General features: G+C 38.2%; 1 protein-coding gene across 1 annotated transcript; it reads left to right on the top strand.

The window, feature by feature from the left end:
* The first annotated feature begins 2,898 nt into the window (after window positions 1-2,898).
* ube2d4 (ubiquitin-conjugating enzyme E2D 4 (putative)) lies at window positions 2,899-12,915 on the top strand. Its single transcript, XM_012863319.3, has 7 exons — window positions 2,899-3,341; window positions 5,821-5,884; window positions 6,590-6,621; window positions 6,710-6,787; window positions 6,899-7,004; window positions 9,712-9,805; window positions 10,376-12,915. The coding sequence occupies exons 1-7, from the start codon at window positions 3,318-3,320 to the stop codon at window positions 10,419-10,421; spliced, it is 444 nt and encodes a 147-aa protein (XP_012718773.1). The 5' UTR covers window positions 2,899-3,317; the 3' UTR covers window positions 10,422-12,915.
* The last annotated feature ends 1,370 nt before the right edge of the window (window positions 12,916-14,285 follow it).

Raw genomic sequence — 14,285 nt, 5'->3', positions numbered from 1 at the left:
CCAATGACAATACTGTTTACTGTATGTTCACTTGATATCCAAATGGCTCAATGCGCTCAGCAGATAGAAAATAACGAAGAACAAAGCTTGTCTTTATATAAAAAGTCTCACTTTAACATAAACTCTAGGTTTTTGTCTCTCTGATGCATTTTTTGGTTAAAACAAGCCTGTATTCACGAAGATACTCCCAGTGGATAGAGTAGCCAGACATTTTACTAAAGTAAGAGTAGCGATACTTCAGTAATAATGTGACTCAAGTAAAAGTTAAAAGTACAGTGCAGTAAAAATACTCCTAAAAGTACATTTTCTTCAAAAGGTTACTCAAGTAAATGTAACTGAGTATATATAGCCAGTTACTACCCACCTCTGCCTCTGAGATCTTCTGAACGAACATTAAGGCTTATAAAATGACACCAACACCATCTGTGTGGAGTAAACACTATGACAGCTAAAGCGTATTAAAAGCTGAAATTCTGCTGTAATTTATGTTCCTCAATCAACACTGAAACCTGTGACCCAAAGAAAAAGCCAAAAACATAAAACAAACATGAATAGAATTTTTATTTTAGATATTGCCTTCAAACATTCAACATATCAATTGTTCATATCTATGGCATTTAATGGTGATGGACTATAATGGACCTAAAAATAACTAAATAAAAAAAAGTTCAACTGTCCTTGGAACATTTTCCTGACATTTTCAAATGTACAAATGTAGGAGATGATTAAACGCATTGTTATATTGGACCTAGATGACCTAAATAAATACAAATTGCTGTTCATATATATATATATATATATATATATATATATATATATATATATATATATATATATATATATATACATGCTGTACATGGAAAGAGCCCTCCAACATCTCCCAGCTGAACATGAGGAGTGGGGCAAATGTCTCAGACTAATGTCACAGACTGATAAATGGCAACAAGAAGTATCCTACTGAAGTTATTTCTGTGAAGCTGTGTGACATGAGGTATTAGGGACAGTCATAAACAATGCGTGAAAATATGAGATCACAGTGACAATAAATAGACGTTTTCCAAAGTGGATAAAAACACAATCACTAAACAGGCACGTTTCCAAGAGGCCAGCAGCCCCATTGTAATTGTACTGGTTCTGTTTATGTATCTTTTAAATGTTTTAGCTGGTCTAAGTAGAAGGGTTTCAGGAAGCCATTTCTACCAAAGAAATAAATCCACCCCTAGCAACAATCTCATAAAACCTCATGGGAGAATGTGTTTGTATACGGTCCACAGGAACCAAACTGGAACTTATGGGCCACACATACAAAAGATTTCTCTGGTGCAGAAACAGCACAGCCTTCCACCAAAATAACTCCATCCTCACTTAGAAACAGGCTGGCGGTGGCAAAAAAAAAAAAATGCTCTGGGGTCAGTTTTCTTCAGCTGGACCTGGGTTTCTGTCAAGGTGGATGAAATTACAACCCGTTTCAAATACCCCCCCACTTTTAGCCCAAGAATGGCTTCTGCAGGGAAAAGGAATGTTTTAGATTTAATTTGGTTTTGAGTTGAAAACCAAATTTTACACAAATGCAGTGGGGTCACTTGCTACATCTCCCAACAACCAGGGAGAACTTTTACAAGGTAGAGTAGGCAAAATGATGAATTTAAGATGGGGGTTTGCTTGATTGTTATTATCATTAGTAGTAGTGGTATTACACATCTTCTCCACAATCAGTTTTACTTGCTTTCCATTGAATTGTAGAGGATATTAGTCCTATTCAATATGGAAGAAATGTCTAGACATTATTTATCATTTACTCTCTTTTTTAAGTTTCAAAAAATAAAAGTGGACTTTTAAGAATCACTACATCCCTGGCCTTTTGAGATTTTTGCAAAACTAAAAAAGTGTAATAAAGAATGCTGCGCTTACAGACCAAACATGCTTCTTGATAAAGAGAGGAAAAACATTCAGTTTTTGACAAACCATGTTCGCCAAGGGAGAATTAAATTACATTATATATATTCATCCATCCCATCCATCCATCCATTTTCCTATCGCTTATCCCTGTTGGGGTCGTGAGGGGTGCTGGTGCCTATCTCCAGCTGTCAATAGGCGAGAGGCGGAGTACACCGTGGACAGGTCGGCAGTCTATCGCTGGGATATATATATATATATATATATATATATATATATATATATGAATCAAAAAACAGAAGATATCTGAGGGTCTGAGGATGTCATCCCGATATCTAATGGCACTAAGGGTGCCATTGTTTATCCTGTACATGTACGTGCATTTCTCCAAGGGTCTCCAGACTAATACTGACCCATCACCCATCAAGCTTTCTCGAGGAGAAAGGGGTGGACAATGATTCAGTACCAATATATATCGCAATATAACTCTATTAAATAAAGGTTATATGACATTTCCAATATTTCAATATAAAATTATAGTCTGTGATTACAGCATGTGTCAGCGACTGATGTTCCGGGTTCATGTAGTGTTATGTGTTTTGTTTTTCGAAGCAAATATTTCTAAAATGTGACATTGGAGGAGTTTTGTAAACAGGGCAAAAATAATTGCCATTAGTTACGAGCATCTGTTGTGGGCATTCTTGGTAGTCTTTCTATCTATATCGTAATTATTATATTGTATCGATCATAATCAAGTAATATATCGTAACATAAGCTTTAGGCATATCGTCCTTGCTACCAGTAGTGATACTGACCCTGGTCAAATGCAAAACTACTGAAAAACAGTCTAAAAAGATAAAATAAAATAAAAATAGGATGACAAAAAATGTCTGTGGCCTCCATTTATAAAACCCTGTTTAGGGGGTTGTCTCGTTTCGTTACCACCAAAACAGCTGACACTGATTTACATCCTCCTCTACTACTGAGTCCAGATCAACACTCCAGACGTTTATCTGACTTTATATTTGAGCCCACTTTGATTTGAAGGTGTTCCTTCGATTTTTAACACCTTATCTATATATATTTATATCTATATTTTTTTCCTTCCAGCGACACGGATCTCGCGATACTATCTGTTCGCCTAGCACGAAGAGCAGTCCGAGAGAGACACCCAGCTAAAACATCTCTGTTGTTTTGTCTGTAATCCTGAAGTAAGAGCGACAAAAAAAAAAACAGAGAGACGTTTTATCGCGCTGGTTGCGCTGTAACCCGGACGCCCAGAACTTCCTGAACCTCAGACGTCACTTGTTTACTGTTGGCAGAGTGGAATTCATCGGTACGCAGCCACAGAATCCTAATTGTATGTCTGCGGCGCTAACTGTTAGCTGACAGGCTACCTAGCATAGCCAGCCGCTGAAGCAATGGCGTTGAAAAGAATCCAGAAGGTGAGTGTTTATTTGCTTTTAGTATCAGGTTAACGTTTTTTTTTCTGTGTTTTACTTTATTTTTTTTATATCTTAATAAGGCTCGCTGTTTTAAAGATGGTGTTTTTGTGTAACATTCTTAACCGTTAGATTTGGCCTCACTCCTGTCTGTGTGTTTTGGTTTTTTTTTTGGTGCTCCTTTTTCAAAAATAATTCAAAGACAAAGGCGAGTTGACCACCGCCGGCCCACTTGGTGCATTGCTACAGTGATGTTGGCTCGCTATGCTTCCCCCGCTTTCTCAAACACCGCCGTTTATTTGGTCCCGAACGTCATTTGATACAAAAAAAGGGACAACCGAAGCGCCCTGTCCTTTCTGTTGGGTTAAACGTCGGCTAACAGGTCAGTTCGGAGGCGAACCTTTTGCCTGGCGTTAATCGGTGCTGTAACGCGGCGGCCACGTTGGGTCGACTGGTTGGACACGGCAAAGATTTCCTAATAATTTCCCCGTCTTTTCGGTCGTCGGGATCCTTTTTAGTTTTGTCTCTAACGCGGTAGCGGCTGGTGTATTTACCCGCTGAATGACAGACAGCTGCACGGTGGTTGCCAAATTTGAACCCTACAGTGAGTGTTGCCATATATGGAATGGCAAATGGGCCACTGGAGCAGGCTATGGTGTGTATTTATATAATAGGCTTCCTTTCAAGTGACGTTAAATAACAGGATTGATTTCTATTTAGGAGTCTAGTGTTTTGCTGGCTGTCTTGGTAGTCGTACGTTTGATCTGTATGTTGGCTTAATAAACAGAAGTTATAGTTTTATTCATTATTGTTGTTGTTATTTTTATTATAATATCAGATTTCTATTAAAAAAGCTGTAGAACTTATTTGTTTTGATTAAGTTTTGTTTTCCTGTTATTTGCCATGCATTGGATAATCCGAACTACTGACAGCACTGTTTGATTGTTAAATCTACTGTTCTATTTCCTAAGGGGAAATGTTGTATAAGTTAGACTTGTACATCAAAACAGAAAATTGTTACTGGAAAGATTTTAAACCTATTTTTTTAAAACGATACAAAGATAATCCGTGTAAGACTTTGTTGTCATTTGTGTCTCCGTTTACGTGGAAACCTGTAAAAAGTCAAGACAAAAATGAACAAAACATTGCCTAGTATGTGTAAAAACACATTTATGGGAAACATTCAATAGTCTTTAACAAATGTTTAGCTTTTCTTTTTAGTGATTAGAACAAGTGTCAGTTAATTGACTTAATCCTAGCGAAAAGGTGACATTTACAGCCTGTAGTAATATCATAAATCCAACAGTTGGAGCGAATACACATTAAAATAGCGCAGAGTCACCGATGAATTATAACATACAAACATAGCTATAATATATAATAAAATTATATATTTTAACATAATATAATAAATAATAAAACCTGTGCAGATCCTCAGTTATCCAGGTCATGGCAACAGCAAACAGGATTAAATCGGAGGCAGACGGACTTGTGGTTACCACTGATTTAATACTGTTTCCTGTAAAATAAAACCCTTTGCTGGGATTTTAGGGCAAACCACACTGAACTAATTTTCTATTTAATTTAAATGTCCTGAAGAAATTATTTTGAATAGTCCAAATATTTTTACACTACTTTGATGTTGCATTTGGCTTTATGCACTCCATGTTGCAAGTTGCCATGTGTTGATTTTATTTATTACATTTTTATTATTGTTTGTTTTTTGATGAATTATGTAAATCACTTTGAATTATCCTTTTGTGTTTTGTATTTTTAGACCAAATTAAAAAGCGACCTCAAACTAGTTTTGTCCAAATCAAGATTAGCCACTTAAAACCAATCACTTGGCCAAACGGCCTATACTTGAATTTTCCTACAGCACATAATTGCAGTTTACACCTACTACATGCTAGAGTTTTAATTTTGTTCAGTTTTTCAAGCAAATGCAACCTATATTTTTTTAACCAAACAATGCCCTAGTCATCAAGATCGATTTCTGTCTTTGCACGCCTTTATGTTTGCTTAAGAACAAAAACAAATGCCAGTTTCATCCTTCATACAGAAAGCAAACTTTGAGCTAGCCTAAAATCCGGCTTGATCTTTTTTTCGTGCATGTTCTCGAGGTGTTTAATCCAACAGTAAGCTTATGTGTTACATGAAGCTCTGTTGCCCAAAATGTTTCAGTTTGATATCTTTTTACAAGTATCTCCAGGCAGCATGCATAATGAGGTGATCCAGGAGCATCTTTTTAACGTCTGTTGTCCTGCGTCTCTTAACTTGTGCTTGTATGCTACAGTGCGGTTTGACTAAACTCAGTTAGCCAGATAACTTAAGGAAATGGCTCCGTCGCCATCAGATCTGCAACTTTGCTCTCAAAGCAAACACTAGAACCCAGACTTGTTTAAAATAGTCAATTGAATCATCTTAGCATCATCATGAGCAGATTCACGGCTAAATATCTGTGGGACCGTCTTTCCTTCAGGAGCTGTCAGACCTGCAGAGGGACCCCCCTGCCCAGTGTTCTGCTGGACCAGTCGGAGATGACCGTAAGTATTTTGTTATAGACGTATGTCTAAAGCCGGGCATACACTGTACGATATTTTCAATCGTACTCGGATACAACTCAAATTTAAAAGTCCTCTGCTACACTATACGTCCCGACGCTCTGATGCGATCTGACTGCTCACGCTGTACGTCTAAAAACCGCACGTCGGACTCAGCCCCGTAGAGAGATGGCGCTCCTGAGACTCGTCTATCCGGAAGCCAAACGTAAACAGTAGAAGAAGAAAAATATGGAAGCCTCAATGCTCGCTGTTAAATATGAGGCTTAAAACCCACTACCTTGGCAATTCTACGAGTTCATCCTTCGTAGTTTGACTCCATGTCACACGTACCGCCGCCATGCTTCTATCTCCACTCCTATGTTTTCATCTGAGAAGAAGAAGAAGAACGTCCTTGTTTGCACATGCGCAGTGCTAATCGCCCCTCATTACCCCCCCGTATACTACAGGATGCAGCTGAAACTCCAAACATGTCTCGCACGACTGAAGAATCGGCCCAAAAAGGGCAAAAACTTGTACAGTATATGCCCAGCTTAAGCATCAAAGCTAATAATACCAGGTCTCCCTGGCTAAAAAGATACTGGATCTCAATGAGACAATCGCCGTTGAACAAAATTAATATTTTCTGTTGTGTGTTTTATACCTTAAAGCATGTAAAATCAAGATTGTTTGTCTGTTATTTCCTAATAGTGTTCCATTGGCAAGCAACAATAATGGGTCCAGTAAGTACACCGATTTCCAACTTTCAGCTGAAATATAAAGCAATGTTGTTGAAAAAGTCGTGTAACTTGTTTCTATTTTCCTCCCCAGAGTGACAGTCCATACCAGAGTGGGGTGTTTTTCCTCACCATTCACTTTCCAACAGATTATCCCTTCAAACCACCAAAAGTAAGAGTTGTTTTGTCCTCAGCAGTTTTCCCGTTCGGTTTTATGAACTCATTAATACTGGTAAAGCCCTGATGGTTACGCACTGCATTTTTATTTCATATTTTCACACAGGTTGCGTTCACAACAAAAATATACCACCCTAATATCAACAGCAATGGGAGTATTTGTCTGGACATACTGAGGTCACAATGGTCGCCTGCACTCACAGTGTCAAAAGGTAAATACCGGTCAACATGTTTCTTTGTGCTTTTTCAAAACAACCACCAGCATTATTAAAATGTAGGCTGGGCGACATGACGCCCGAAAATGTTGATGAGCCGCCAAAGCAGAGTGGTCATGGCGTCGTCTACAAGGCACGTTCTTATGCCTTGGTGTTTCGTTTTCCTTCAACCTCAAAGAAATGGTTTCTGGTTTTGATGATTACCATCGTAGTAGTAATATAATAATAATTAGAAATAAAATTCCTGTTAACATTTATTGACAGCAGGTTTTTTTTTAATCTTCTATCAAACGCATCGTGTCAGATGTGTCGCAGCAGACAAGAGGCAGCAAAAGTAAGGCAGGGATATTTCAACCAACAAAGATCAAGTGATATATGTAGCTACCTAAACAAAAATCATGATTTATTTTTGTTCTGTTACCCTCCCCTAAATAAAACGTTGACTTTTTTTAAACAATTTTATTGTCGAAGTGTTTGTAAGTTGTCTTGTATTTCTGCCATTCACGAGTCAAATTTAAAAATTTTAGCCTGGTGTATCGAGGATATAGAAGCTTACAAAGTCACTCGTGCATTTGACAATACATTGAAAAAGAAAGTATTCGATGCAGAAAAAGTTTACCACCTTTTTTTTTTTGAGAATTTTTGCCAGAGTGGAAATGTAGTGATTATACTGAAAATTTAAAAGGGTTGAAATTGGGGTTAATTTCAACTGAGAATATGGGAAAAGCCTTGCAAGTCTGAAGGGACGTGACAAAGCAAATCTGATCTAAAATTGAATGATAATCTGACACTTTTCTCTCATCTTTATATTGTCCTTGTAGTGCCACGAGAGCATGAATTAGTCGGGCCTTTTATAGATTTGGAAAGTAGTCGTCAGGCATCTCTGGCAACTTCCTGAAGCCTATTAGATCCGTTTCAAACCAAGTAATGAATAGCTGCCTGATTCACCTTTTTACCCCAGCTTTTCATTCTTAGTTCGCTACAGTTGCGCCTGTTGCCTCGCTTACCGTTGCATTTCAAACCATTATGCACAAGTTGCACATTTCCACAAAAACTGAAATGACACTAATTAACTTTTTAAAAAAAAACAAAACCACCATGAAATAATGAAACAATCTGTTGTTACTGCTCCATTGTTCCGATTTCAATGTTGTTGTTGTTTTCATATTCTGATTTGTGGGCAGCGACCTGTGCCCTCAGATCCATGAAGCTTAAAGCAGCTACCCTCCTGGTTATCGAAGACCCTTTTGATGTCAGTGAATATAATTTATGCTAAAATCTCGGTTTTGAACTTCTCTGTGAAAATGTAGCTGTCTGACGGAGTAAAATAGAAGATTGTGGGACAGTAATTTGCAGTAGGACAGCGTTCTGGGTTGAAAAGACCTTAGCAGTAACCTTCAGGCTGGTGCGCGCGCTGGTGTGTTGTTCCGTACCCAGCATGCGTTCCCACAGCGGAGCGGAGCGCGGTGCAGCTCGAAGAGGGTTGTTGGTTAAGCTAATAAAAGCTAGCATTAGCTAATGCGGTTCGGGAGGTTTATAGATGTTCTGATGAACGTTCAAGAGCTTTACTGACTTTTCTATGTCGCTCTCAAACATCTGTGTTGCACTGTTCCGTGTCGTACCGACCCTTAAGCTCATAAAGATTTGCGTAACGGTCTAACTTCAGCATAACTTTGACAACTTTCAGCGTATGCTGAAATGCGCTGGCCAGCACCCTGACATTAAAGATTGAGATTAAGTAGTACTGGGAAGCAGGTGTATTAATTAAAAAAAAAAATCAACCAGGGGATGCACACTTTGGAAATGTGTACTATTGTGTAAAATAGACAGAATTTGAATAAGGGGACTGATGAAAGTGAAGAAACATTGTTTGGGTGTATTTTCTATCCCAAAATTCTCACTAGCTGTTTATATGCACAAGATTTCTTGATCGGATTAAAAACAAAATATAATCAGATTGTACTGTTTATATGGGCACACAATCAATTGATCCGATCATAATGTGTGTGTATATATATGCACCTGGCTTTATTCAGAATAGAACCAATCTGACATGGCAAGTTAACAAATTTCCCTACAAAAAACCACAGAAGTAGAACCACCTTTGCCGACCAACAAAAAAATAGTAAACAAAGCAGCATCATACGAGCTTGTCTTCCAAGTGCTTAGGCTGGACTTGCACAATGTTTTAATTACAGTTGAAATGTTACTGAATAAATAACAATTTTGAGCTCTTTTAATTTTTTGAAAAGAAAGGTTGTATCGGGAGCCATGACAGTTTTGCTTCCCGACGTATTTCCACCACTCAACGCAGAAATATGTTGCGTTTACGTTGGGTACAATCGGGTCAGTTTGCCACATCCATAATAACTTGATCCTGGCAAGCGTTTACTTGCATGTTGATCAGATTATCAATCGGCTTTGTGATCTTGAAAATCCCAAAATTAACTTTAATTTATCTTAATAAACTTCAAATCCTGCTTCACAGCACATATCTTTGGTTGGTAACCATTCTAGTTAACCCACATCCCCAAACCTGAGCTGCTTTTATCAGGTTTCATTTAGAGCTGCAGGATAATCACAGAATAACATTCTGTGATTTTTGGTATAGATCTGGTTTTAAAATAAAGTAAATAACCTTTCTACTGTTGACAGTCACTAAATTCCTCCTCTTACTTTAACCTTTTGATTTGTTTCTCCACAGTATTATTGTCTATCTGCTCACTTCTTTGTGATCCAAATCCAGATGACCCACTGGTTCCAGAGATTGCTCATACGTACAAAGCTGACAGGGAAAAGTGAGTGCATAGACCTCAACACACAGTTCATCTGCATGTCATTCTGCGTAAGCTGTAAGTCAGAGGTGTCCAAAGTATAGCCTGAGGGTCTTTTGCTTCTCTAGGAATAATTTTGTACAGCCCCTGACGTTGTCATCAGACTGTTGAACTCTAAACTGGACTCTGCATCACTCATGCACAGAACTGAACTTTATAGCCATTTCGCATCATTATTTTGCACTGCCAATGTGGCTGAACTTTTATAATCGCTTTAAATTTAAAAGTACCCAATTGAATGTTTACTACATTTTTGCACCATTATTATTTTGCACTAACATTGAACTCTTCAAATTAATGCCTTTTTGCACCATTATCTTTGTTCAGCCATGTTTGTAGCGCATTCTTCTGCACACTTCTTTAAAAACTGCTTTTCTTATGCAATGTTACATTGTTATCACTGCTGCACTTTATATTGTAATGTTATTTTATTTCAATTGCGATCTCATTACATTGTCGTAAGCTGTACGCAACAAAATTTTGTTTCGTATGCACTCTGTGCAATCTAAACTCTCGCTTGGTTTTTTTTTACAGGTACAACAAATTAGCGAGAGAATGGACACAGAAGTATGCTATGTGAGAACAACAGGAAGAGAGGGAAAAAAAAAATACGAACGAGAACAAAAGAACCCACAAAGGATTTGTTACTTGATACAAATGAACAACGGAGACGAGGGGGAGAGGAAAAAGTCAAAACAAAACAGCCCACATTTTGAGAAGGACGTGATCCGACGCGGTACAGTGCCACTCGGCTTTCGGTGTGCAGAGCTCCCACAATGTGCTGTCCTTCATTACTGGTGTAGATCTGCAGAGCAGGACCTGGCGGCCTACTTAAAGGCACTCCCATATGGAAAACTGGAATTTCTTTACGGCCCCCGATGCCACACTCAGACTGTATACTGGTAGTCTTTCTGTTGTGGTTATCGTCGTCGCTATTCTTAAACTTCATTTTCATTGATGTCAACTGTTCCGTCTAGGAGAGTTGCTTTTCCTGCATTTCAGAGGTACTTTACGCACCCTACTGGATCTCTTCTTATTTCTGTACTTTCATGTATTTAGTGGCCTTTCTGTGTAAGTTTTCTTTTTTTTTTTTTTTTGTGTATGTGCAATTGAGACAGAATGTTTCTTGTCGAACACAAAACGGCTCAGCAGACTACCTGTTTGCAATAACTGTCTCTACTCCAACACAATGTGAAATGATATAAAAAAAACAAGGATTAGTCTCAATTGTCCTCTGTAATTGAAAATCTAAACTATTTTACAGTTTTTAAGACACTGGAGAGCTTCTGTTTTAGAGCCGGCAGGCTTAGAGTCGCTGTTCTGGGACCCCCCATGGGCTGGATTTTTCATTCCCCTATTCTCACACATGTTGTCATTGCACTACTATACTATCGAAAAAAACACCAATCACTTATGTATTCATTGTGCAAAAACAATACTGCTGTCCATTTGTGTTGTATAGCTACACACCTGGCTAGTCCTTCACCACAAAGCTTCGCTGGGCTCCACCCCGTCGGTACAGTTACTCAGGTATCTAACCAAGTTATCAGACTTGACAAGCATCGACTCATGTTATCTGCCCTTTATGTTCAGGGCTCATCTCTAATCACCTTACAAAAAAAAAAAAAAAAAAAGGCCAATTTCTTTCCCTTACCAGGGATTATGTTGCGCAGATAAATGCTGTGTAAGAAGTACTGTCATCCTCGCTGTCCCTCTGCAGGACCTTTTGATATTATTCATTGAACACCAGGAGTTTAAGAGACATAACGAGACGTACACACTACTGTTTTACTGTAATGAAAGAGCCCGCTTGTTTCTGGTGGCGTCCTTTGCTACTGGAGATGAGTTTGTGCAAGACTTTGCCATTTTAGCTCGTGAACGTTTAAGTTACTTGAGATGTTCGATACGATGACACTATAATTTGCTTCAACAGATGATTTAAAAAAAAACATTTATTTTTTTTCTTTTTTCACGTTCATGAGTGGGTCGGCAAATTTTTTTATTTTGGAATTAACTGACAGTAAAACCTTTTGTCTGGGTAATACATTTGTGACTGTATTTTTGAAAGCTTTTAGTTTTAGGCTTTTTTGTTTTCTTCTTCTTTGTGTCACAAAAACTGAACGTGGTTGCGATGTGTCACGATGTCATGTTTTACATATACTCCATTGTCACTGCTGGGAAAAGGCAGACGAGAAAAAGCGGTGATTGTGTCTCGGTATGCTGGTGCTGCAAACATAAAGGGACGTGTTGGATATTTAAAAGGGAAATGCTTTTTTTTGTTGTTTTTCTTTTTCTTCTATTGAGGCATTATTGAATGAGTTTAACCAGGAAGATGCGTAGTTAGGCATGACTGATTGTAGAACCTTTTGTAGAATTAACACTGAATTAGCCACGTAACATAGATTATATTAGCTGCTGTTATAGAAACCATACAAAACAAGTCCTTTTAAAAAAAAAAACAATAGAATCTAAAGTGTTTAAAAGTGTATTCTCTATATGCAGTGAAAGGCTTAGCTGCACGATCCGGTTGTACTTTGTATTCAGTGCAGTCATCTATTCACATGTCCCAGCCGTACAGCTGAAGCCACCCTCAGTTCCAGATACGACTGATGCTACGTTTAATTTCTTAGTCCAGCGTGCTCCGTAGAGTTTCTATAGGCAGCTTGGCATGCTTTGCACTCTGGAGAACCTTCTCACAGCCATTTTGCCAGATATCAGGGATTTTGTTACATTTTATCTGCCTAACACCTCAAACTAAAACATTTTTTAGCCTTAACCCTCATTTTTATATATCTCTGGAGGACGTGTCGATAACTTGTAAATTAGCTGTCAGGAACTCCAAATTAGGGTTTGTTCATCTCGGTAAAAAAAAAAAAAAAAGACGCGGGAGCCTGCTTGAGCAGTACTAATGTCATGGCTTTGTCGGCATGCGGAACCTGCCTTCACGCATCTGAAAATTTGGAGTAAAATACACTTCAACTGCCACCATGAACCTACATGTTTTACATAGTTACAAAACAAACGGATAACTAATGACCTTGTTATAACATGACAATAAAGTTCATCTTGGTTTACTGCTGTCTGCATTGGGGTTTTTGTGTTTGGTTGGTAATGATGCTGGAAAAAATAAGCTATACCAGGCGGATGACGGTGTTAAGGGAGCTATAAATAAGAAACTAATGTTACACGTCACATGAAAGCTATTTCACAAAAACCGAAGATGAGACAACCGTCGGTAATCCAGCCACAAGTGTGAATGGGCCAAGATTGCAGTTTAATACAAGCCACAGAGGAACGTGAAAACAGGAAAGAAGGCGGTCAGATGAGATAAAATTATTGGCCATTGATATGGGGAGGGCGGAACAACACCACCTTCATGATGAAACACGGTGGTGGCAGCATCATGCTGTGGGATTTTTTTTTTTTTTCTCCAGCAGGAGACAGGGAAGCTGAATGGCACTAAATGCAGGGCAATATTAGAAGAAAACCTGTTGGTTGCAGAAAACTTGAGACTGGTGCAGCTTTACCTTCCAGCAGAAGGACGACGGCGCTATAAACCCTGCAGCCAGGTTTAAAATTTGAATTGTTTACGTTGAAAACTGCAACCTGTAGTGCTTGGGGCTCTCGACAGAGGTTCCCAAGACCTTTTGCTAACCCTGAACTGAAACAACTCAAACAGTTGATCTGAGAGCATGTCTTTGTTAATTGGAAAAGTTTGCTTGACTACCCAACAAAAGAAATTAAATTGTAGTCAAACTTGGACATGAAACTCGTTTTTATTGGAGGTATTTATATGACGCCTTTTTCCCCCAGTGTCTAGGTTTTGCAGAGGACCAAAAAATATATATATTATTGAAAAATAAAATGTATTTCAATAGTAGCTATAGGTTGCTAACCCCTGGTTGTGTCAAAGCATATTTTAGAACGGCCTAATAAAAGCCCACATTAAAATCCAGCTGAGCATCTATGGCAAGACCTGGAAACAACCAGCCAGTCTGACAGAACTCGAGCTACTAAACGAGGAAAAATGTGAAACTCTTAAAAGGTACAATATTGGTAGAGACACACTAATTAAAGCAAATGTATTTTTTACCATTTAATTCCTGAGTCAGGGGGCTGAATACAAAACAAGATTTTGATGTGTGAAGTTATTTTGTGTTGGTTTATCAAAATCCATTGAGGTTTCAAGTTGGAAAAAATAGTGTGTATATATATATATATATATAAACAAGGTGCTATAATCCGTGCATTAAGCCTGTGCAATAATCCTGTATAAACTGTGCAATAAGCCTGTGCAATAGTCCTGTATAAACTGTATAATAACATATGTGCAATAACATATTTATACATAGTGTACAGAATTGTATAACTGTATCTAACTGATTCTACTTACCTACTTTGACACCTTCTTCTGACTTTTGACTATTGAGCCGATGGGACAAGT

This window comes from Fundulus heteroclitus, chromosome 12 (genome assembly GCF_011125445.2).
Source record: "Fundulus heteroclitus isolate FHET01 chromosome 12, MU-UCD_Fhet_4.1, whole genome shotgun sequence".
NCBI lineage: Eukaryota > Metazoa > Chordata > Actinopteri > Cyprinodontiformes > Fundulidae > Fundulus > Fundulus heteroclitus.
Note: the sequence above shows the minus strand (reverse complement) of the source record. Positions and strands in the feature narration are given on the sequence as shown.